The 24,692-nt window shown below is 49.3% G+C and overlaps 1 protein-coding gene across 1 annotated transcript; it reads left to right on the forward strand.

Annotated features, from left to right (window-relative positions):
* The first annotated feature begins 422 nt into the window (after positions 1 to 422).
* TNFSF4 (TNF superfamily member 4) lies at positions 423 to 6,593 on the forward strand. The gene is made up of 3 exons (XM_064148253.1): positions 423 to 764; positions 2,487 to 2,529; positions 4,440 to 6,593. Exons 1-3 carry the CDS (start codon positions 423 to 425, stop codon positions 4,778 to 4,780), a joined length of 726 nt encoding a protein of 241 aa, XP_064004323.1. The 3' UTR covers positions 4,781 to 6,593.
* The last annotated feature ends 18,099 nt before the right edge of the window (positions 6,594 to 24,692 follow it).

The following is a 24,692-nucleotide window of genomic DNA, read 5'->3' on the forward strand; positions in this document are numbered from 1 at the left end:
TGAGCACTTTAACTGACAAAAGATTGTGTGAAGACAAGCACTGTCCAGGCAGCTCTGAGCTATTGCTGGAAACATCACATATCAAGACATCCATAGCTGAAGTTATGAAAGACATAAACACATCTACTTTCAAAAGCCCTTACTCAAAACTGAACTGGAATGCAATAAATCCGCCCCCACACTCACACACACACACACACATAGACAAAAAGAAGAGAAAAAAGAAAAGAAAGAAAGGAAGGAAGGGGAAATTCAGATTAGTCACAAAGAAGTTCCCCCGCCTGCTTCTCTGTGCACATAAAGCAGTCCCCTGAAGGTGCAGTCTTCACTTCTCTGCTCCAAAGAGCTAGGCACTCCTAGTTCATCTACCTCTTGTTGTGCTCCTGACTCCTTCCCCAGCAGTTGCTGGGGTCATAGTAGAGATGGAAGGACAGCCAGACGAAAAGCTGAGAAATGAGATGGAAGGACAGCCAGATGAAAAGCTGAGAAATGAGATGGAAGGACAGCCAGATGAAAAGCTGAGAAATGAGATGGAAGGACAGCCAGATGAAAAGCTGAGAAATGAGATGGAAGGACAGCCAGATGAAAAGCTGAGAAATCAAGATCGGATGGATCATGAAAGGGAACCTGCAGAGGATGAGTGGAGGAGTTGGCACAGAGGACAGGTCAGGAACACGCTGCACCTCATATCTGCAGCTGCTCAGTGGATATTACTGCTTGCCTGCTTGATTTACCTTGGTATAGATTCTCTGCAGCCCTCAATGGTAAGAGCTTATTTTCAACCCTGTCTGCTGGTCCATAGAGCTATTTATTTGCTTTGTTTGTTTCTTCATTTATTTTAGGAAAAGGAAAAAGTATTTAGGTTTATCTCTATTCAAACAACAGGTTCTTAATCCTTTCCTTAATGACTGTCAGTCTTTTCACTTCACTTTGTCTGTCTTCACAACAACATTCAGTGCTGCCCAGAGCAGGGTTTGAGGACAGATTGTCCGGAGGGTAAATTTTTCCCAAGAATGCTCTTCACACAGGCCCCAGAGGAAGAGCCATTTGCTTCTTTCCCACTGCCTCCCCTACTTCCAGTGACTTCTGTGTATTTCCATTTAATCAAATGGGATCATGTTTACTTTCAGCAAGTGCATGTGGAAGAATCAGAAGGCAGGCTGCATTCTAAAATACACTACATGTTCAGGCAGGCATGTGAGAAAGCCAGGTAGCTTGTGCCAGCTCTAGCAAGACCCCTGAAACACTTCAGTGCTCTCAGCCTGAACATATGCTGGACTTTGAGTGAAACGCTAATGCCTTTAGGTGCCTAGAGATAGAGTAAGTGTAAGACTCAAGCTCCTGAGGCAATGGATAAGATCAGTCTTGCCGGGGGAGATAGTGGCCCACCAGAGCTGCTGCACAACTAACTTGTGATTGAATCCGGCCTTGCCAGCGGAGCATCAGCCGCGGAAACACTAGAGGGTGCCAGAGCAGACCTTTCCCACCCACCCTTTCCACACAGCCTGGGTTCAGCCTCTTTCCCCTGCCACCTACCTTTACCAAAGCACAGCACTGAACCTGTCGATTTTCAGTCCCGTGCTCATTCGCCACTCCATCCCAACATTTTCCCTGTGCTCAGAGTGAAGGGGCTGTCATGTTCTTGTAAAGTACGAGGCCGAACGGATAAAAGTCAGCCCAACACACGTCTGGCCAGCCCACCTTCACCCTTATGAAACCTATGGGGAGAAGAACACGGAGTGGTGAGGCTAACTGCTCGCTTATTCTGGCAAAACGCTTCAGAGTTGTGGTTGTGAAGAGACTGCAGATTTGGTCCTCCTGTGGTTAAAAAGAGAGATAGGTTTGAGATGAAAAGTTCAGGTTTTAAAATCGAATGGAGAAGCTTGGTGTATCAGATCAGTAAGATACTACACACTTTGGTATTTGCAGTCAGTCTCCTTTTCAGCTGTAGTCCTGAAATGCGCATCAGTTTTAAACAGCTGAATGCACTTCTCAGGGAGCAGCTGAGGGACATGCATCCAGTAACAGCCTGACCCACAGTGCAGGAACCGCGAAGTCAGCCTCCACCTTCTAGTGGTCTGCAGGATGAGGAGGAGGCAGTGGGGATAGACCTGGAGCACAGTCTGCAAACAAGCCCTGATGGCTGCAAGTCAAAGGGGTGATGCCCAAGAGGCTCCGTGCCCCGGGTTCCTGCCTTGCTGGTCACCAGGATGTTTTGCTATAGGGAACAAATGGGAGCTGGTGTGCTTTGGAGCGCTCGGGACCCTGCTGGAAGTGGGACTGGCCAGGCATCTCTCTAAAATAATGCTTCATATCCACGATAGCGAAGCGAGTAACGCGGACAGGCGGCGAGTGACGGCCGTGCCAACGGAGGCTGCCGGCGCTGTGCTCCGCGGCGCGGCCCCGGCCCCGGGAAACGAAAGCTGTAGCGGCAGGAGGGAGAGGGTCCGGCCGGGACGTTAACGAGGATTTATCTTTTTTTCCAGTCTCAGAGGGGCAAAGTGCCATGGACTTACATCCACTACACAGGTAAGTAGCCGTCGGGCAGCGGACACCCCGGGGAGGGCTCCCGGGGAGCGCTGCTAGGCACGGAGCGCTGCCAGCGCACGGCATTTGCTACCGCGTAACGCTCTCCGGCACCTGGGGAGGGCTCCCGGCTGCCCGCGGAGTTTTCTACGTGGGGTTCCCGGGATACCTGTGTCTCTGAAAGGTTCCTCCTGGTACTAGGAGGAGGCTAGCGGCTTCTCTAGGTTCGACTCCCCAGAACTGTGGCACCCCCGGAGGGCTCCTCTTGGCACCCGGGAGGACTCTCGGTATGCCCGCTCTGCCCCGGTAGCATGTAAAATGTCAGAGGTTCTTAAGCGCTTGGTGTCACAGTGATGGCTGAGTTTTGTGACGGAGAAAGGTGGCAGGAGGGCAGGGGGAGAGAGGCGAGACCTGTGAGGTGTCAAAACCAAACAAAAGGGTTTTCCGGGAAAACAACGCTGAAAATCTGCCTGGATTTCTGCAATCCTTAGCTGCCCTCTACAACAAGCTTTCATGCTCTAAAAGAACGAGAAACGTATTTTTGGTAATTTAGTGAGTAGACGCTGGGTGCTCTTGGGGTATTTCTGCAACAAGTCGATCGAACAGGCTGCCCAGGAGGGTTGTGGAGTCTCCGTCTCTGGAGATGTTAAAAATCCTCCTGGACGCGTTTCTGCAGGATCTGGTGTAGGTGATCCTGCTCTGGTAGGGGGTTTAGACTGGCTGATCCTTCGAGGTCTCTTGCAGCCCCTGACATTCTGTGATTCTATGATTGCCTGGGGGAGAGTGAGTGAGTGCACACAGGGTGGCAGGGACAGCAGTGCCACAATGAGCGTTCCATCTGGTGACAGACCCTCAGCGATAGAAGCAAATACTGAAATTATAAATCGTGCTAAAAATATTGTTGATTGTTTTACTTCAATATTGTCAGTTGGCAATGAGCCTAACCTCATGAATACCCATGCTCTTTAGAGGAAAAGCTAAAGAAATTTGGCCTCAGCCTGGAAGGGCTGTGCTGCCTGCTGGGAAACCTTCTGGGTCCTCTGGTGCCAGATGTTGCAGCTCAGAAACAGCTGGCATGGAAACACTTCTAGCATAGCCCTGGGAACTATTACTGCACATTCCTAGGGAAAAGCTTTCATATGAAGCTCTGTCTTAATTTCTCCAGACTCTGCTCTGTATTGACTATTTCCCCCCTTCCATTTCTGTCTCTATGTTGCTTTTATATCCTGTATTCTGTTAAAAAAACAACCAATCAACCAAACAAGATAACAAACCCAAAGGACTGATGCTACCAGCATCTCTACAGAAAGCATGTTTTTCTCTTCCTCACAACTCTGAACATGTATTTCCTCTTCTCACCTACTGTCTTTTTCTTTTCTTCTTACTTATTTTTCTCCCTTCTTTTTAGGAGCTTGTGCATCCTAAACTCACTTGGAGGAATGATTCATAACTAAAGTTGTAATCCTAAAGGCACAGGTTTCCTAGGAGTGGGAACCTGGAAATTTCCACTGTGCCTGTCTAGAGTAAATGATATTGTAGCTCTGGTCTACTATATTCTCTAGTTCACTCTATTCCTTTCCCATATTTTCCCACCTTTCTTGCAGTCAATCCACATAAAAGAACCCATTTCCAAGAAGACATTTGTCATCATTTAGACCAGATATAAGGGAGAAATATTTTACACTAAGGGTGGTAAAACACTGGCACAGGTTGCCTAGAGTGGTGATAAATGTCCCATCCCTGGAAACATTCAAGATCATGTTGGACATGGCTTTGAGCAACATGCTCCAGCTGATATGAGTGTTCCAGCTCACCACCGAGGGCTAGACTAGATGGCCTTTATGGTCCCTTCCAAGCCAAAGCATTCCATGATCCTGTGATCATGGGATCATCTTTGCTTTCTTCCATTCTAGGTAAAAGCTTCAAAGGAGCAGCTGTGAATCTCACTGCTGAAGCAGGCTCTATGCAGATCAGAAATGGTTCCATTGTGATGCCCTGTGATGGCCTCTACCTAGTGTCCTTGAAGGGACATTTGTTTGCCCAGAACTTGCTAAAGCTGACGTTGAAGACAGATAACATCCTCTGGGAGCAAACTGTCAACAGAAGCAGTGCAGTAAATCTCATCACAGTGCTCTTTTTGTTTCAGCAAGATAACATCACCCTGTCAACGAGCTCCGAAGCTATAATCAGCCACTTGTCCATCAGCCTTGTGTTACAAAGCTCTGTAGATGACGACGTGAAATGTCATATGTAGAGCACAGACTTCCCTACCAATTCACCTGCACGTGGGTGGCTTGTTTTCACAGGCACAGGCAGACTGCTCTGGCCTCTCCCCTCCCTGTGGCGGTGGAAAGCCTCAGCTGGAGCGCAGGTAAACCACAGTGCAAGAGGGCTTTGTGTGAGTGCACACTGCTTTCCAGAGCTCTGTGCAGCTGTTTTCCTAACTAGGATGAATCTTTCTAATGCTGGGGAAATTGTGGAGCTGCTGAGAACAAGCAAGAGCCAAAGAAAGTCATCTAAGCCTAGCTCACATTCAGAGAAACTCTGGGTTTCTCTGTGTACTTGACGGCATCTGCATGTAGGACAAGTGCGCTGCGTATTTGCTGCAATAAAAGTCTGGTAAATCGAGAAGATAACTCACGTTGTCTCGAAGCCATTTGGAGGAGGAGAACAGATGTGTTCAACAGTCCTTTTCCTGACAAGGCAGAAGACAAGGAAGAGGCAGCAAGATCCAGACAAATGCTCCCTGAGAGGTAAAGGCCAAAAAGGGAAGGTGATATTTTGAAATGAGCCAAGAGGACTGCACTGGACAGCAGAAATACAGATCCTGCAGTAACTATGAGGTATTTAGGAGCAGCCTTTAAGAAAGGAGGCCCACTGGCTATTCCAGCTACCTGCAGACTATTGAAGCCTGAGCCCAGGGAATATCTGATGAACATTCACATCCTGACAGCAGCCCCTGGAGGCATTCATTTGGAGGAGACTCTCCTTCAAGCACATGCGCACAGACTGGCTTGTCCAGAAAAATGATCCAGGCACATAAAACTTTGGGAAAAAACATGAAGTCTTTGCATTTGCTGGGTTCTTTCTAATGGACTAAGTGAAACCTGCAGGTCTGCACGTCCTTGTCCTTTGGGAGGACTCAGATGGTTCCCATGAGGCTCACAGACAAGGGACGTACAAGTATGCACTGCAGACATCCACAGACACAACCCCCACAAAGTGCTTGTGCATCCATGTGGACCCTGCCTGGCTCCTGCCGAAGTTAGACTGTTCCTGCTGCTCCTGGGCTGCACATCCCTCAAGGGCAAGTCTTACCCTGCCCATGCTGCAGGCAGCATGTGGGCTGAGCACAGCCAGCGACTGTTGCATTTTTAATTGCAGTGAGACAAGAGCAAGTCGATTGCCTGGCTTCAATGACTCCAGCAACATTTCAGCATCTGGCTGCTGGCTGTACACTCCAAACTCTCTTCTTAAAAGTATTTATATATTTATACCACAGGCATAAGTATGTTACTTCAGGTATCTTGTAAACTCTGGAGGGGTCTGGGCTTTGGATTGCCAGTGGAGAGCTTCTCTTAGCAGAAGCTCCCAGGGACCCAGAGTGTTCCTGCTACACAGGCACTGTGCTGTCCCCAGATGATACACTCCTGTCTGAGCACTCCTTCAAGTTTAGGTGCCGATGGCAGCTAAGGAAATCTTCCAGGCCTCGGTGAGCTTTCCCATATGCTTTGTATTGAATTCTGTTGTATTTACTCTGTTTTATGAACTTCTCCACCAAGGTATAACCCCAGGGAAAACCTCTGTGGCAGAGGGAGTTGTTCATGCAGGGCCAAGAAGAAGCATTTTCGCACCTTAGGACTGAGAAGCTGTGGGCTGACTTGCATCTGCAGAATGCTCCTCCTCAGTAGCAAGGGAGAGTTCGGGCTTTTTCCTCTGGCCATTCTGCCCACAACTAGGGCCAAAGACAGCTGCTTCCAAGCTGAGTATTTGTCACACTCCCTGGCTGAAGTGAGAATGTGTTTCCTTTCCTAAAAGCTAATAAAAGTTTCCTTTGGAACCTTTGAGCTTAGAGTGTCACTTGCAGGGGAGGTAGATGATGAATGGTTCACTGTTTGAGCAGACATTTTCACTAGTATGAGAAGTACAGGAAAAATCCACATTCTTTCCTTTACTTACTGTTTGGCTTCAGTTTCAGCTCTCCCCGGGGGTATGCAGGGCTGGTGCTTCCCAGCATGGTGTGGACAGAAATGCACAGGACAGCAAGAAAGTATGCCTAAACAACACAAATGGATTTGTAACTCAGAAAGGTGCACCTTTTCTTCTTGTTTAGAGATAGAGAGGGCATTTTACACACTGATTCTTCTGCACTTTCAGGCTGAACTAGGCTGATCTACCTATACACAGGTACATGCACTTGTCTGGAAATAAAGGTTGAGATGACTGTGATTAATTACTTGAGGGAATGACTAACCTCACCAGCAAATTTCTGTAGCATCTGTTTGTACGTGGAAACCCACAAGTTTAGATGTCTCTTTGATATGAGAAACTTATGTTGTTGAGCTTGTTAAGATCTTGTAGTAGTTTGTAAATGGTGCTAAAGTCACATCTTAGAGCTCTGCTTAACCAGGTCAGTGCATTGAGGTTTCAGGTCATCCCTCAAAGCTCATCATAGCTGCAGGTGTTGAAGTGAAAAGCTGTACTAGTGTCCTGGAGTCCTGTATACCCCTACATTCCTCTCCCTCTGTGGTTTGAATGGGAGAGGAAAAGGCATGAAAAGACCTGTTTCTCCCCCACGCTCTGCAGGCATGAAGGGGGAGAGCAAGGGGCCCTTCTGGCATGAGGGGTGCCCGTGCAGTGCTGTGGTGGTTTGGCTGTTACCCGCCCCCCCACACTTTAGAAGGTACCCCAGCTAACTCAGCCGGCTCTGGGAATATAAAAGAAGCTATTTATTTACAGCAGCACAATTTACAAGCAGATATTTACAGTCTATACAGTTATAGACAGAAATACATGAGTTTAAAGTAATACAGAAACACAACTCCCCTCCCAGAAACCTGAGTCCCCAGGAGGGGCTCTCAACCACCCCTGCACCTTCCCCCTGCCCCTCTCAACCTTACCACAGTCCTAGGAAGAAAAGAGGTTCAGCCAAGAGGTTAAGAAGCAAGGTTAGTGGCAGTGAGGTTAAGGAGATGCAGCTCAGTCAAAGCCCAGCCCGAAAGTGAAAACAAAATGGCGAAAATGTTATCTAATGTTTTCCCTTCTTGTTCCCATACATCTCAGCGAGACTGTGAGGGAAGTTGGCATCACAAATGCTTTCCTTTTCACAGCTAAATTATCTACTTTTTCTTACCAAAACATTCTAGCCTGCTTCAAACTAGCACAAGTGCCCACGCTGGAATTGGGCTGGGATTGGCTGTGGTCTTCGCGCCCAGGCAGTGCTGACTCTGCTCTTTGTCTAGGGAGGGTATAAATATTGGGTGACCTCCTGCCTTGGGGTTCCCGCCTTAGAGTTTGCCCTGCCTGAGTGTTGGTGCCTGCCTGAGACTTCTCACCCCACCTGGATAGATGCTGCAGAAGGAGCCCCTGGCGATCTGCTCTGAAGGACAGCTTCACCCATTAGCACCTGTATGCACCTGAATACAGTATCACAGTATCACAGTATTATTTGGATTGGAAGAGACCTCACAGATCATCAAGGCCAACCCTTTACCACAGAGCTCAAGGCTACACCATGGCACCAAGTGCCACGTCCAGTCCTGCCTTGAACAGCTCCAGGGACGGCGACTCCACCACCTCCCCGGGCAGCCCATTCCAGTGTCCAATGACTCTCTCAGGGAAGAACTTTCTCCTCACCTCCAGCCTAAATTTCCCCTGGCACAGCCTGAGGCTGTGTCCTCTCGTTCTGGTGCTGGCCACCTGAGAGAAGAGAGAAACCTCCTCCTGGCCACAACCACCCCTCAGGTAGTTGTAGACAGCAATAAGGTCTCCCCTGAGCCTCCTCTTCTCCAGGCTAAACAATCCCAGCTCCCTCAGCCTCTCCTCGTAGGGCTGTGCTCAAGGCCTCTCACCAGCCTCGTCGCCCTTCTCTGGACACGCTCAAGCATCTCAATGTCCCTCCTAAACTGGGGGGCCCAGAACTGAACACAGTACTCAAGGTGTGGTCTAACCAGTGCAGAGTACAGGGGCAGAATGACCTCCCTGCTCCTGCTGACCACACCATTCCTGATGCAGGCCAGGATGCCACTGGCTCTCTTGGCCACCTGGGCACACTGCTGACTCATGTTCAGGTGGGTATCAATCAGCATCCCCAGATCCCTCTCTATCTGCTCTCCAGCCACTCTGACCCCAGCTTGTATCTGTGCGTTTGGTTGTTGTGGCCAAAGTGCAGCACCCTGCACTTGGAGCTATTGAACCCCATCCCATTGGACTCTGCCCATCTGCCTTACCGACTCTCGGATCAGCTCTGAAAGAGAGCAAGAGAACAAGCCCCTGGGCCACATCAGCCCGACTGCGAGTTATTTTGGCTCAGCTTTATTGTTAAGTGGGAAAGGCTATTCATTTAATAGCTCAGCAAGCCTTTTCCAACTTCTGACTTCCAAAATAATCAACTTACCTATGATATCCATGTAGATCTTCTCAAACGAACTGCATCTGGTAATTAAAACTAAATTAATGTCTGTGTATAGTTTTGGGGGTGGGTTTTGGGGAAAATAAAATAACTCTGGTTTTATAAAAAATTCCTGACTCGGCCACATTAATTCCCTGCCTCCACAGCAACTAGGCAGCTTCAGGGGACAATCCCTAAGTCTGGAAGGACAGCATGTTCCCCTGTTGTCCTTACCACCACCAAAATAGGATCTCGCAGTCTGCTGCTTGCAGGGTTTTAATGGGACCCATTCCACAGGATACAATCATCATCTGGGCATTACTGGCTCCATGACTTTACAGCAGTTTCCACCTGCTGTCTGTGGTGTCTGCCACATGCTACTGCACAAACTACAGAGGTTGCCACTGTATATTCCTTTCTCTTCTCTCTAGTCTTTCCTACCTAAAGGCAAAGCAAGGGACAGGGTGGCAAAGATGATATAAGAGCCACAATCACTCTGGGACCTCACTGAGCCACAGGTCCTCTCCTCTCCAGTCAAAAAGAAACTGCTGAAGGTGATGCAGCTAGGTGCAGGTCAGGGAAGTTCATAAAACCTGTATACAACAGAATAAAGCATGTGGAAAAGCTCAAGGCCTGGAATGGGAGGGGAAGGGGAGGTGCGGGGGGGTAGGGTGGTGTCCTTCTCTTCACACAGGTACAGAAGCAAACGATGGGAAACCTTTAATTTAACCTCGGGTCATTTTCCTTCAAAAGTCATCTCCTTTTCTACCACAAATAGTTACAAGTAATGGTGGATGATGAGGCTGTGGTTTTCAGACACCATTTATATTTCATCATCCAGCATGAGTCACAGCTGCTGCCTGTCTACTCCACTGGTGAGAGCAAGCAGGAATGCTGGCATGCTCTGGGTGAAGGGCAATTGATCCTTCTGCTGCAAGGTCAGCACTGTTCAGCTCTGACAGCAGAAAGCACAGAAATTTAGTTTCTGTATCCAGATAGGGAAGTGTGATCTGAAATCCAACACCCTCCTGCAGTATCTGGTAGGGAAATAACATAGCAGGCTTTTCTCAACAACATCTGTGACTTCAGCCAGTAGTGCTGGTCCCTGAGCTGATGATGACTTTTGTTTTCCAAGAGCCAGAGCTGCGCCAGGGATGCTTCCAGCAATGTGGTAGCCTGCCAAGTAAAGCTAAGTAATGCTTGCTGAAGACTGCAAGAAGGTGGCACTGGTGTCAGGCCAGAAAACGATGCAATGCCGAGAGATCTACAGAAGGATTCATCATTCGTCATTTGCAGCATTGCATGCCCTAAGGCCAGAGAGGGTTGAATAACTTATTTGCTCATCTCTCTAAGATGAGGAAGGCTGAAAAGAGCTATCAAACTGGGAAAGAAAGCAAAGACTGTAGAATTCTCCTTGTTAAGGTGCCAAACTGTGAGTTCTCTTGCCGGTGGCAGCTGCTCAGTATCCCAGGGCAGAACACAACCCTGGCAGCACCCCACATGCTATGCTGGCAGAGGCTGGCTGCTCTCACCTCATCAGGAAGCAGGAGCCTGGAGACTAGAAATCCCACGGGCCAAGGCAGGAGATGGCAGTGGATAAGGCAGGAGATGACAGTGGATCTGGTTGTCTGGTTGCAGGATTGCTGAGCACACAGAGGAACCAGTGGGCAGAAATCCCAAGCAAGCCTAGGGAAGGAGAACTCAGGAGAGATGCAGTGTAGGTAACAGGTCCATGGATTGTGCTTAGGACTTTGGGACCATGGAGCAGGACAAAGGGAAGGAGAATTTCTCCTATGAGCCCACACTCAGTGAGCCAGATCTCTGCAAACACCTAAACACAACTGCTGCCCCCTCAGAAGCCCATTTCCCTTCCTAATGTAAAGCTTTGCACAATTGCCTTTCAAATGTGTCAGCTGGCACCAGCTGTTCTGTAGTATTGCTCACCTTTTAACAAGGCAAGGCTGTTTCAAGAACAAGACAAGGCTGTCCCAAGGGGACAAGCCAGAGCTGCTCACAAGCAAAAACGTTCCCATTCCTGAGCTTGCACTTTCTCCTGCCTTTGCAGTTTGCTAGGGTTGGTAGCCCACACTGTTTTTTTCATGGCCAGCCAGAACACCAGGGTGTGGAGCTAGGCATCTGGCCCAGGTGATCCATTAGCGTTCAGAGAGTAAACAGGACAAGGTTTGAGGCAAGCCAAAACTCGATGCGAGCATGAAATGTGCTTTTCTAACAAAGATTTCATTGCTGGCTTTAAAGCAAAATTCACACCAATTTACTGGCAGTCCAGAGACTTGTTTGGTTTATTCATGAAGAGAGAATTGTTACTGAGCACACTTCCAAAGATAAACAAACATTTAGCCCAGCACAGGATCTGGTTTGTAAAGTGTACAGCAAACTTATCACGTCATTGACAAGTAGATCCCTGAAATAATGTATCGCTGGCTGCTGCTGCAATAACTCAAGCCATCTTCCAGGTCTGCTTAGAGTTATGCTTCATTCTTTCTACAGGAAGCAAAAAAGCACCTTCCTTGGCCTTCCACTGCTTTGTGGCCCATGTGCTGAGTCCTGACAGTTGTGCTGTTGGGCACAGCCAGAGACCTTAGCTACTCTGTAGCAGAAGGCAGGCAGGATTCTCTTCCCTGCTGCTGTGGGTACAGTCATGCACACATTTCTCTTGCCTGAGTTTATAAGAATAACTGCAAAAAAAGTCATAGCAGATGGGAAGAGATAACCCTCCACTGACCCTTCAGACTTCCCCATGCAGTTTGGACCAGAGAAACCATGGCCATCATCAAGGACTGTGCTGCAGGACTGGATGGCCTGAGCTGAATACCAGAGTCACTGGAGAAGAATGCTAAAACCACTCCAAGATTTCAGGTCAGTGCAATGGTGATGTGTAAAGAAAGCTGAGTCAGAAGCAGGAAGAGGATAAACAATACCCTGACCTTAGTGGGAACAACCTCTTCTGCTTAATTAACATCTGGCATGCTTCACTTTGTAAACACAGCCGGTCAAAAGAGAAAAAGACAGATAAAAATCATCAAAACCGACTCTGTGGCCATAGTCAGGTGCAGAAGTAGACAAAGTGACAGAAGGCAGGACAGCTGCTTGTGGCTAGATTAATCCATTTGCAAACAGCTCAAAGGAGGCAGCTCACCAGCAGCAACACTGCCAAAGGATACCTAGTGGGGAAAGACCTGAGGGGACTTTCCAAGCAGATGTTGAAGATGGTTTTGCCAACAAACAAGCAGGTCCTCTGCCTGGTCTTGACCTGCAGATGAGTGTTCCCATCTATGACTGGGAGCATCCTGGAAGCTGCTGGCTGGCATTGATCCTGCACACAAACTCCTGAGGACAGCGTGTTTTGGAACCCAGGAATACTGCAAACACATACCATGCACAATAAAGCCACTGAGTGCTGCAATTGGCAGGATGGTGCCATGGCAGGGCATGCAGACGAAGCTGCAACCCTCATTAGAAATGGATTCAGAAGGTTGCCTCTTCCTAGCCTTGAATAAAATGCTGTTACAGAAATTGCTTGCTCACAAGGTGAACATGCAGCCAGCAGCAGAAGACAGCTCTGTAGCTGTCTACAACTACCTGAGGGGTGGTTGTGGCCAGGGGGAGGTTGCTCTCTTCTCTCAGGTGGCCAGCACCAGAACGAGAGGACACAGCCTCAGGCTGCGCCAGGGGAAATTTAGGCTCGAGGTGAGGAGAAAGTTCTTCACTGAGAGAGTCATTAGGCACTGGAATGGGCTGCCTGGGGAGGTGGTGGAGTCGCCGTCCCTGGGGCTGTTCAAGGCAAGGTTGGATGTGGCACTTGGTGCCATGGTCTAGCCTTGAGCTCTGTGGTAAAGGGTTGGACTTGATGATCTGTGAGGTCTCTTCCAACCTTGGTGATACTGTGATACTGTGATACTGTGATATTATGAGGTCTGCAAATAACGCTGAAAGAGTAGTGGAGAGAGGATCCTGGCAGGTATCTCAGGCACTGTCTGCATAAAAGTCTAACTTGTGAAAGATGAGTTGGATTTATATCAAGTGGGAAGGCCTTGAGATTGCTATATATTGAACTGTATATTTGCTATATATTCATTGGGCCAGGGCATTATTTTTCTATTTGCTTTTAGGCTTCAGGATGTCCCATCAGTGCTCAAGGTGCTGTAGGCTGGGACAGTATCTTCACTTAGCAGTACTCTGGGCCAAGTGCTAATTCAGATGGGTCCAGGAGTGACTGTATTACAAATCACTACATGTCAGATCAAGTCATATCTCCCAGACAGCTAGTGCTGTCAGGACAAGAGGGCAGGGTCTGAAGCTGCATCAGGGGAGGTTTAGGTTGGATATTAGGAAGCACTTCTTCATGGAAAGGGCAGTTATGCACTGGAATGAACTGCTCGGGAAGGTGGTGGAGTCACCATCCCTGGAGGTCTTTAAGAAAGTATTGCATGTGGCACTTGGTGGTATGGTTTAGCTGATGTTGTGGTGTCAGGTCACAGGCTGGGCTTGATGTTCTCAGAGGTCTTTTCCAGCCTTGACGATTCTGTGATTCACAGAATCACAGATTTTCTTAGATTGGAAAAGACCTTCAGGATCATCAATTCCAATCATTAGTTTCACACCGACAAGTCCTCGACTAAACCAAATCCCTCAGCACAACATTTAATCACTATGAATCACTATGGTTGGAAAGGACCACCAGAATCATCCAGTCCAACCTTCATCCCAGCATCCTTAATCACCAGACCACAGCCTGAAGCGCCACATCCACTCTCCTTTTAAACACCTTCAGGGATGGCGACTCCACCACCTCCCTGGGCAGCCTGTTCCAGTGCCTGACTACCCACTCAGTAAAGAACTTCCTCCCAACATCCAACCTAAACCTCCCCTTATGCAACTTGAGGCCATTTCCTCTTGTCCTATCATTAGTAATTTGGGATAAGAGACCAACTCCAGCCTCACTACAACCCTCTTTCAGGTAGTTGTGGAGGGCAATAGGGTCCTCTCTCAGCCTCCTCTTCTCCAGGCTGAACAACTCCAGCTCCCTCAGACACTCCTCACAGGTCCTGTGATCCAGGCCCCTTATGAATGCAGCAAGAGGTGACACAAAAAGCCTGCGTGCAGAAATCACCCTTGGACAGGCAGTTAAGGGAGGCTTCCATCAACTGTACAGGTCAGACAGCAGCTGTGGAAGCAAGACAGGCAGTCAGAGCCTTAGAAGCCCATAATTGCACCACTGCTTCTGAGCAGTGTGCTAGGAGAGCCATGGTGCTCCATGAGGCACTTGTTTCAGAACAGCTTTTGTCCTCTCCCTGCTAAGTCCATTCTCAGCCAGGTGCACATGACCTCAGCTGGAAAAGTCCCTTCCTGATGAGCTTTGTCACAGCATAGATGTGCCCACTAAGCATGGTTCTGCCTGACAAAGTGACTGCCCACACAAGCCACTGTCTTGCTGCCTATGCAGAATTGGATGCACCTCTGCCAAGTCATCTGTTGTGAACGTAACTACTTGCCATGGAAGAATGTGTTGGACTTCTGCCTAACTTGGGCTACCCCAATAGAGCTGGAGCCCAGGCTTTCCTCAGTGCCCATCTTGGGGTCTCAAAGGCTACACCGCCGGCCCCAAGAGGGCAACCTCCTCCTCCTCTGAGTGATGGAGAGGTAGGTGCCTGTGAAGCCCTGCAGAGGGCAATCCAGGCTCCCACACCTCCTCTTTCTCCTTTCTTTCTCTCCCCACGCAGCTCCCAAGATCCCCACTGTCCATGTGGGCTTCAGGGTGCCTATCTTTTGTGAGCCAGCACCATTGAAGAACAGTGCTTGGGTCCTACTGATGTGGAGCCCAGTCATCTTCAACCAGCAGGCCGTGTGATACTGCAGGCAAAGCCATGTTCAAGCTTTCCTGTTCCTACCTATAATGTCATTGTGAGTCTAAGCCAAGAGGTAGAAGTAAGGACAGGTGAAGGTTGGAGTTCTTATCTCTGTCTGCAAGGTTGATTTTGGTGCTTATCCAAAAGAGGGTCTAACCCAAAATTTGGTAAGGATGTGGCATGTCTTTTGAGGAGCTCTCTGGCTTGTTCTCTCTGTCCTGTCACCTTCGTGTGGTGAACAGAAGCTCAACAGAAAGGTTAGAGCTGGCTGCCATGCAGCAAGTTTTCTCTCAGGCTGAGTGAACCTGCTGCCTGTCTTCCACATGGGTGCAAAGCACCACAAAAAAAGCAGGCCAACATCAGCAGCTGAATTCTGATCTTTGCCTTGTTTTTCAAGCTCCCCTGGGGATGGAGGATTAGATGATTTCCTGCCTCCATTTGCATTGCAACAAAACTTGATCAGAGTGAGCAGAAACATATGTTTCCTGAGAAAAAGCACACTGAGCCATGCCAGGATGAGAAAACTCTCCTCTGTCCAGGGAGCTTCAGGCTGCAATGCGTATCAGTGAGCGTGGGCAGTCACGGGGCAAAAAGACCACAGGATACCCCTACAGCTGTGAGGACCAGCTACCACCTGCTGTGTTGGCAGGGGTTGTAAACACAGTGACTGGCAGCTCATATGTGCAAGCAGAACAAGCCCTACAGGGATGCTCCCAAAGGACTGCTTCGCAGCAAGAATGAGAGGGCATGTCAGTGGCCTGGCAAGGCTGCCCTGTCATAGCATCATTTTCCTGGGATGCCCTGAAGTCAGAACGTTTGCAAACAGAAGTACACCCCCTTTCTGGCTGCACTTTTCTTGCCTGATCCTCCTCTCCTTGCCCTCACCTGTACCACATGAGATCATCTTGCCAGGTGTTGAGTGGGCAGCTGGGATCTGTCAGCAACCTGCCCACTCTGAAAGCTCATAAATGACAATCTCCTTTATCCAAGAAGAGCAGGAAAAGAGGCTTCTCTCTGTCCTGTTGCCAGGGGAGATTGATGGGAGAGGTTTCCAAAGGAGGTTAATTATTAAACAGGCATGTAACAGGTGCCAACTGGTAATGCCAGATCATCAGTTTCTGGGCTGGGCAGAAATCGTCACTGTGACTACAGAACTGAAGTCTTAATTTTCCTTCAGGCTGAGACTCCATCAGCTTTCCTGTTTTGAAAGTACATAGAGAGGGCTGATGAGTACATTGAGGGTGAAATTTCACTTTGAACCCTCCACGCACCTATGGGATGTGAAACACCAGGTAAGCTGCAGCTGGCTTCTGGCTGCATTTCCTTATGTGCTGCACTTGGGGAAACTCAGTTCTTTTCCCACCTCTCTACCAAACCGCAGGATCACAGATCATAGGATGTCAGGGGCTGGAAGGGACCCAAGGAGATCATCGAGTCCAGCCCCCGTGCCAGAGCAGGACAATACTATCTAACACAGGTCACAGAGGAACACATCCAGACAGGACTTGAAAGGCTCCAGAGAAGGAGACTCCATGACCTCTCTGGGCAGCCTGTTCCAGTGCTCTGTGACCCTTACGGTAAAGAAGTTCCCCCTCATGTTGAGGCAGAACCTCTTTTGTTGCAACTTACACCCATTGCTCCTTGTCCTATATCCCAAGGAGCAGTGAGCAGAGCCTGTCCCCCTACTCCTGGCAGCCTTCAGATACTTATGGACATTTATCAAATCTCCTCTAAGTCTTCTCCTCTCCAGACCAAAATCCCAAATCATTCCTGCTTGTGCCAAGGTAGGGACATGCAGATGCCAAGCATGGGCTGCTGTGAATGCTGTGACAGGGAGAAGAGATGATTAATGCACCCAGAATCATAGAATGGCTTAGGTTAGAAGGGTCATCCAGTCCAACCTCCTCTGCAGTTAGCAGGGACATCCTCAACTAAATCAGGTTGTGCAGTGTTCCAGCTCAGGCCACGAGCAGAGCTGGTTCTGAAGGGCAGAACTGACTCCTACCCCTTCTCAGGAGTGCAGATGAGGATACTGCACACTGACTGGGAGTTGTAAAGAGGAACTCTATTTGCAAGAGCATATATACAAAAGGCAATCAGGTAGAGTGAGTATAAAATCCGCTTGGCCCAAACTGGCCTTCTAGAATCCTCCACCCCTTCCGCCCTCAGCTGGCTTAAGGTAGGCCAAAATCACCCCCCCTAGCCAGGCCTACAAGGTCTCAGTGCCTCAACTCCCTGCCCGCCAACTCCCCCACAAACCATGATAAGAGTGTGTGCTGCTTGGAGAAGCGGGAGCAAGAGAAGCAGGGAGGAGAAGGGGGTGCGAGAAGTCAGGCACTGTCTTTTAAGCTGTGATAGTGGAAAAGGAATAGAATAACAATATTACAGTACCCTGGGATGGGCCTCTGTCCCTAGGGTTTTGTTTAAGGGGGATCTGGGATCCCTCAAACTACCACACCCAGAGCCCTGTCGAGCCTCGCTTTGAATATCACCATGGATGGGGCTTCAACTGCCTCCCTGCACAGCCTGTTCCAGTGTTCCACTGCCCTCGTGTTAAAGAGCCTATTCCTAACACCCAGTCTAAACCTGTTGGAGAAATTCTTGCTAGCAGAGGACGCAGAACAATAAACATGTGCAACCCGTGCTGGGAGCATCCTTGAATCCATCTTGGGAGTTAAGATACCAGGTGCTGGGTAGCTCCCTCCACATGCAGCTGCAGGGGGTGGAGTGCCAGCTGCAGGTGGGCAGAGTTTAGCCAGCCCCAGAGGCTGACCCTCAGATTGTTATGGTATATTACCCTATCCATGCTTCACATGTAACCCTGTACCCTCTATATGTGACCAGTCTTGGTGGCGCACACCTCTTGCTAGCAAGCATATAAGCCTCTGCATCACAGAGATAAAGCAGCGGACTGTGACCATCTAACCATACTGGTGAACAAAGAGTCATTGTAGCCAGGTGCTCCACTGGCGGTTAATATAAACCTGCTCCTTTCTAATTTGAAGCCACTGTCCCTTTGTAAACAGTCTCTTCCCATCCTTCTTGTGGGCCCTCTTCAGCTACTGGAAAGCTGCTATTAGGTCTTCCTGGGGCCTCTTCTTCTCCAGGCTGAACATCCCCAGCTCCCCCAGCCTGTCTGCGTAGCAGAGGTGCCCCTGATCATTTTTGTGGCCCTCCTCTGTACCCACTCTATCAGGTCCATAGCTGGATGCAATACCCCAGGTGAGGTCTCACCAGAGTGGAGAAATGGAGGAGGTGATGAAGAGAAGGGCCTGGGACTTGGCAAGCAGAAGGAGATGAGCGCAGCGGCAGAGAGAGGGTTAATGTGCTGGGCTGTGAGCAGGGGGTTAGACGCAGAAAGCAATGGCTCTGACAGCACTCTCTCAAGCATCATGCCTTTGGAAGCCCCACTCATGGGGTAGAATTTAGGAAAAGCTTTGTGACTGTTCTTAATCTGAATAAATTTGCTTCATTTGGGTGAAAATCTGTCAAAACCACAAAGCTCTTCCCCTCAAATGCCATCCAGCATTTGGCTGAGTCACATGAATTTGGACTCAGATTGTAGCAGGCACATTCCCACAGGCAGGAACCTTCTGTGAATCCCTTTCAAGAGGAAATGTTTCCATGTTTCTTGTCAAAATATGGCTTAATTTCAAAACTAACAGCAGTTGTTCCAAAGCCAAACAAATAAAGACAGTAAAAGCAAAGCATTTCATGTGGGGATGACAAAGCCAAACAAATAAAGACCATAAAAGCAAAAGGTTTCATAGGAGGGTGACAAAGCCAAACAAATAAAGACCTTAAAAACAAAACATCTGATACAAGGATGACTGAACTTCATATATTTTGTCTGCAGAGAAGAGCAGGGAAAGATGTTTCTCTTTCTGGATCTTCACAAGTTTCCAGCCAACCAGTAAACCAGATACCCACACAGAGTGAGGAAACCACTTCCAAGAGAGCTATGGGGCCTGTCCAGGACTAGCGGTGTCCCTCAAGGATCAGTGCTGGGCCCCATCCTCTTTAACATCTTCACAGATGATCTGGATGAGGGCATGGAGTCAGTCATCAGCAAGTTTGCAGATGACACTAAGCTGGGGGCAGATGTGACTGGGTTGGAGGGCAGAAGGGCTCTGCAGCAGGACCTTGACCACCTGGACAGATGGGCAGAGTCCAAGGGGATGGGGTTCAATAGCTCCAAGTGCAGGGTGCTGCACTTTGGCCACAACAACCCCATGGAGAGATACAGGCTGGGGTCGGAGTGGCTGGAGAGCAGCCAGACAGAGAGGGATCTGGGGGTGCTGATTGATACCCACCTGAAGATGAGCCAGCAGTGTGCCCAGGTGGCCAAGAGAGCCAGTGGCATCCCGGCCTGCATCAGGAACGGTGTGGTCAGCAGCAGGAGCAGGGAGGTCATTCTGCCCCTCTACTCTGCACTGGTTAGACCACACCTTGAGTGCTGTGTTCAGTTCTGGGCCCCCCAGTTTAGGAGGGATATTGAGATGCTTGAGCATGTCCAGAGAAGGGCGACGAGGCTGGTGAGAGGCCTTGAGCACAGCCCTATGAGGAGAGGCTGAGGGAGCTGGGATTGTTTAGCCTGGAGAAGAGGGGGGTCAGGGGTGACCTTATTGCTGTCTACAACTACCTGAGGGGTGGTTGTGGCCAGGGGGAGGTTGCTCTCTTCTCTCAGGTGACCAGCACCAGAACGAGAGGACACAGCCTCAGGCTGCGCCAGGGGAAATTTAGGCTGGAGGTGAGGAGAAAGTTCTTCACTGAGAGAGTCATTGGACACTAGAATGGGCTGCCCGGGGAGGTGGTGGAGTCGCCGTCCCTGGAGCTGTTCAAGGCAGGATTGGACGTGGCACTTGGTGCCATGGTCTGGCCTTGAGCTCTGTGGTAAAGGGTTGGACTTGATGATCCATGAGGTCTCTTCCAACCTTGGTGATACTGTGATACTGTGATTTCCTAGGCACCAGGAGGTCTGCATAAGGAAGCACAAACCCAAGTTGCTTAGCAGTGATAATGCATGAAGGTGTTGGATGGCTGCATGTTTCCCTTGCTTCTGGCTGGGCTGAAAATGACTCGTTTTCAGCAAGCTTTTCCTAAACCATGCTGGGGACAGCAGTAACAGAAGCTCATCTCTTGGAAGGGAAAAAGTGAATGAATAGAGATGGTAGACAGTGGGGAGGCTGTGGGGTGTTGAATGGCAGAGCCATCTCCTAGCTGAGCCCCAGACCAGCATTTGGCTCACTTCTCAGAAAGCCCAAGATAAAAGGAGGAGGGGCTGCCTTGGGTGCGTGATGGGGATCTCCAGCTTGCTTTTCTTCATGGCATTTCCACCCTTCTTGCCTGCAGAAACCATATGCTAAGTGAATGTGGGAAAGAAACTCCTGTAAAGGAGCGTTTGACACAGAGCCGCAGGATTTTCAGTACCACAGTGGATTCATAGACTGCAAAGTAGAACCAGTTCCTAGCAGGAGAGGCCTCTGTGGGTCCCAGCCCATTAATGGAGCTAGCCAAGGGCAGATCACAGTGTCTGAGGTGCTGGCCATGCACACAGCATCCTGTTTGCAGGGAGCAGAAGCAGGCCTAGTGGCGGATTCCTGGCACATTTCTACTCGGTCCTGTGGTCTCGGGGAGCGTGGATGCGTGGGCTGCAGTGCAGCACGACTGCTGTTGAAGCAGGCATTTACAGTTTGGCTTGCTCACCACAAACTGTGTGGAAGCAGCTTGTTTGTTTTATGAGTGGTACAATGTTAGATGCTCCAAAAAAGCCCTGCCCTGGGATGTCCTCATAAGCGGTCTAGGGGGTTTGGCAACGCCTGTCTTTGAAGGCTTTTCTGAACCATATCCCTGCCCCATCCTGGGATCACGGATGCTCAAAGGAGGAAGGGGACATCCTGAGCTACATCACTCCAGAAAGAGCAGAGATTCCTCCAACTGCAAGACCTGGGTTGAACCCTCGGAGCCACAAGAGGCCTTTAACAAGGCCAAGTGCAGGGTTCTGCACTTTGGCCACAACAACCCCAAGCAGCGCTATAGGCTGGGGACTGAGTGGCTGGAGAGCAGCCAGGAGGAAAGGGACCTCGGGGTACTGATAGATAGTAAGCTGAAGATGAGCCAGCAATGTGCCCAGGTGGCCAAGAGAGCCAATGGCATCCTGGCCTGTATCAGGAACAGTGTGGCCAGTAGGACAAGGGAGGTTATTCTGCCCCTGTACTCAGCACTGGTCAGGCCACACCTTGAGTGCTGTGTCCAGTTCTGGGCTCCTCAATTCAAGAAAGATGTTGAGGTGCTGGAACATGTCCAGAGAAGGGCAACAAAGCTGGTGAGGGGCATGGAACACAAACCCTATGAGGAGAGGCTGAGGGAGCTGGGGTTGTTTAGCCTGGAGAAGAGGAGGCTCAGGGGTGATCTTATTACTGTCTACAACTACCTGAAGGGACATTGTAGCCAGGTGGGGGGTGGCCTCTTCTCCCAGGTAACCAGCAATAGAACAAGGGGACACAGTCTCAAGTTGTGACACGGTAGGTCTAGGCTGGATGTTAGGAGGAAGTTCTACACAGAGAGAGTGATTGGCATTGGAATGGGCTGCCCAGGGAGGTGGTGGAGGCACCGTCCCTGGGGGTCTTCAAGAAAAGACTGGATGAGGCACTTAGTGCCATGGTCTAGTTGACTGGATAGGGCTGGCTGCTAGGTTGGACTGGATGATCTTGGAGGTCTCTTCCAACCTGGTTGATTCTATGATTCTATGATTCTAAGTGATGCTTGCTACAGCATACAAAACAAGCTCAGGTAGAGGTGAGCATCTCATGAAATCACAGAATCACAGAATTAACCAGGTTGGAAAAGAACTTTGAGATCATCGAGTCTGACCTATAACCTAATACCTTCTAATTAACTAAACCATGGCACTAAGTGCCTCATCCAGTCTCCTTTTAAACACCTCCAGGGATGATGACTCCACCACGTCTCTGAGCAGCCCATTCCAATGTAATTCAGCCTAAACCTGCCCTGGCACATCTTAAGAATGTGTCCCCTCGTTCTGTCACTGGTTGCCTGGAATAAGAGACCAACCCCCATCTGGCTGTGGAAAGAGCAGAGAGCCCTGTAACTCCAAGACCTTGTAGTCATGAGAGGCAGGACTGATGCTTGCTACTCAGGTAGCAAGCTCAGGTAGAGGTCAGCATCATGAAATCACCAGACAGGATTTAGAACAAGGAGCAGTGGATGTAAATTGCAGCACAAGAGGTTCCACCTCAACACAAGGGGGGACTTGTTTACTGTAAGGGTCACAGAACTCTGGAACAGGCTCCCCATAGAGGCTGCGGAGTCTCCTTCTCTGGAGACTTTCAAGACCTGTCTGGAAGTATTCCTCTGTGACCTGAGCTAGATTGTATGGTCCTGTTCTGGCAGGGGGGCTGGACTCGATTCCTTTGGGTCCCTTCCAAACCCTGACATCCCACTGTGAGAAATACAGGTTTGATCCGATCAATTCGTGGCAAGAGGTCACAGACAGGGAGGAAGGGGGGGGTTTGAATAGAATTGCATTCCTGCTTGCACCACCATCACAAAGGTATGCAATAGGCTGAAGATAAGAGTAATAAGTAAAGGTTGGTGAAAAGGGGAGGCATATGGAAGAGACAGCCTTTTTGCATAAGCTAAGGGAGGAAAGGGGGATTTGAATGGAAATGCATTCCTCCTTGCACCACCTTTTTTGCATGAGCAGACAGAGGAATACAAAGGACTTTGAAGTTCATGGGAAGGACACTTGAGGAAGACCCCTTGCTTCATCACTGAAGACTCCTTACTTCATCACTGAAGACTACCAGAGGGACCACTGGATAAAAAAAGCCATGCGTGGAAGAGACATCTCTCATTCCTAAAACTGATAAGGAAAACTCAATCTTTTCTTAGAATCAGTGATGCATATGTAATAGAATAGGGTATAAAAAGAGAAACTGAAGGCAAAGGGTGTGCGTTAGGGCAGAGCAGAGCCTCCCTGCGCACCCAGGCCTGTACATTGCTTGATTCCTGCAACTCTATTAAAGCCTTAACTTGCATGAACGCAGGTTTATGCCTGATATTTGTGACACCATGATCCCGTGATCCTGTGGCTGCAGGCGTAAATGGAAAGCAAAGACTTCTAGCTTTTGGGTTTTTTTACACAACAGATAAATAACGTGGGGAAGTCATTGCCACAGGAGGAAGCTAAACGTTTGGACAGACTCAGAAATCCCTGACAAACGACTCAATACAAACTAACCAATGCATTGCATTATTGGCATGGGAGGCAGGATACCATGCTGGATGGGCCTCTGAGCCCACTTAACTTGCCCGTTGTTACACAAAAGGTTGAATGGAAAGGTAGATAGTCAAAAAAACAGGTTCCCATCGCTGAGTTCACAAACCATGGTGCTACGAGTCCAGCCCATCCCACCATGCATGTTCTGTTCAGGCAGGGTCACTGCAGCGTGTCCCTGCAGCAGCACCACCTACCCACTGCCATGCCAGAAAAAGAAATTCCCTCATGCAAGGGGCATGTGATTAAGGGCAGGAGGTTGTGCAAGACAGGACACAGAAGGCTGCTTGCAGAGCCCTGTCTCCATCGTTTCCTATTTCTCGCTTTGCTGGTCAGGCATTGGCTCTTCAAATGCACAAGGGAGATAAATCAGTGTCTGACAACGCCGCAGGATGGAAGTGAGCCAGGAAACCTTTAAAAAACGTCCACTGAGCAGGCTATGAGAGCAGGGGACTGACCAGGGCAGGGATTGGCAGCGCAAGGGGCTGGGAGGCCTCACCCCACAGCTCAGCTCTGCCCTGCGGGGAGCACCGGCGAAGGCAGAAACCACCTAACCACCTTGGACCTAGAGCCACTCATCCCATACCACTCATGCAGTGCAAGACACTGCTGCTGCTGAGCTGCCACGGTTTGCTGAGTGTCCTGACAGGCTTGCCCAGCATGGACACAAGGTTCCAAGCCTGTCACATGCAACAGCAGGGCTGTAGTTTCATTTTTAACAGTGAGGGCAGAAGTAGAGAGAGGCAGGCTGCCAGATGCTGATGCCGATGCGATGCAAGAAGTTGATGTGTAAGGCTTTCTGAAGGATTGGATGAAGAAGAATTTCGGAGTTGGGGGTGGATGATGCAAGCCTCCCAGCTCTGGGCTGGGGAAATACCAGACCAGTGTTTCACAGCTTTCAGAAGGGTTTCTTCTTTCGTATCTCTGTGAGCTGGGATCTCTGCCAGAGGAGAAGGGTGGAAGAGTAAACAAACAGCACTTCACTTTCTTAAAGCAATTTAGAAGGAAAGTGAAAGAGCTGAACAAGAGCTGAACAAGATAACAACTGCTCTTTTCTCCTCCTCTCCTCTCTCTTGGCTCCTTGCTACAACATGCTCGGGTATGCCAGTGTGTGCAGGGTCTACTCCACACACTCCTCAGCATGCCCAAAGGATCAATGATTTCGCCTAAAAAATAGGTCCCATCCTTCTGTATACAGTCTCCCACATCACTAGAGGGGCATTTCTCCATACTTGTTCCATGACAGGAGTGCCAAGTTCTGCTGTTACAGAGACAGCATTTGAAAGAAAAAAAGAAGTAAGAGTGAAAAAAGACAAGATAAGTCTGTAACTGAAGAAATCCAGACAAATGTAGGCTCCCAGGCCTAGACATAAACCCAGGAGTGTTACAC

This window comes from Pogoniulus pusillus, chromosome 8 (assembly GCF_015220805.1).
Source record: "Pogoniulus pusillus isolate bPogPus1 chromosome 8, bPogPus1.pri, whole genome shotgun sequence".
NCBI lineage: Eukaryota > Metazoa > Chordata > Aves > Piciformes > Lybiidae > Pogoniulus > Pogoniulus pusillus.

Bases quoted from the DNA above. Each gene is read 5' to 3' on its own strand.
- TNFSF4 (XM_064148253.1), top strand. From the start codon at position 423: ATGGAAGGACAGCCAGACGAAAAGCTGAGAAATGAGATGGAAGGACAG. The intron at 765-2,486 runs GTAAGAGCTTAT...CTTTTTTTCCAG, and splicing joins ATTCTCTGCAGCCCTCAATG to TCTCAGAGGGGCAAAGTGCC. The intron at 2,530-4,439 runs GTAAGTAGCCGT...CTTCCATTCTAG, and splicing joins GACTTACATCCACTACACAG to GTAAAAGCTTCAAAGGAGCA.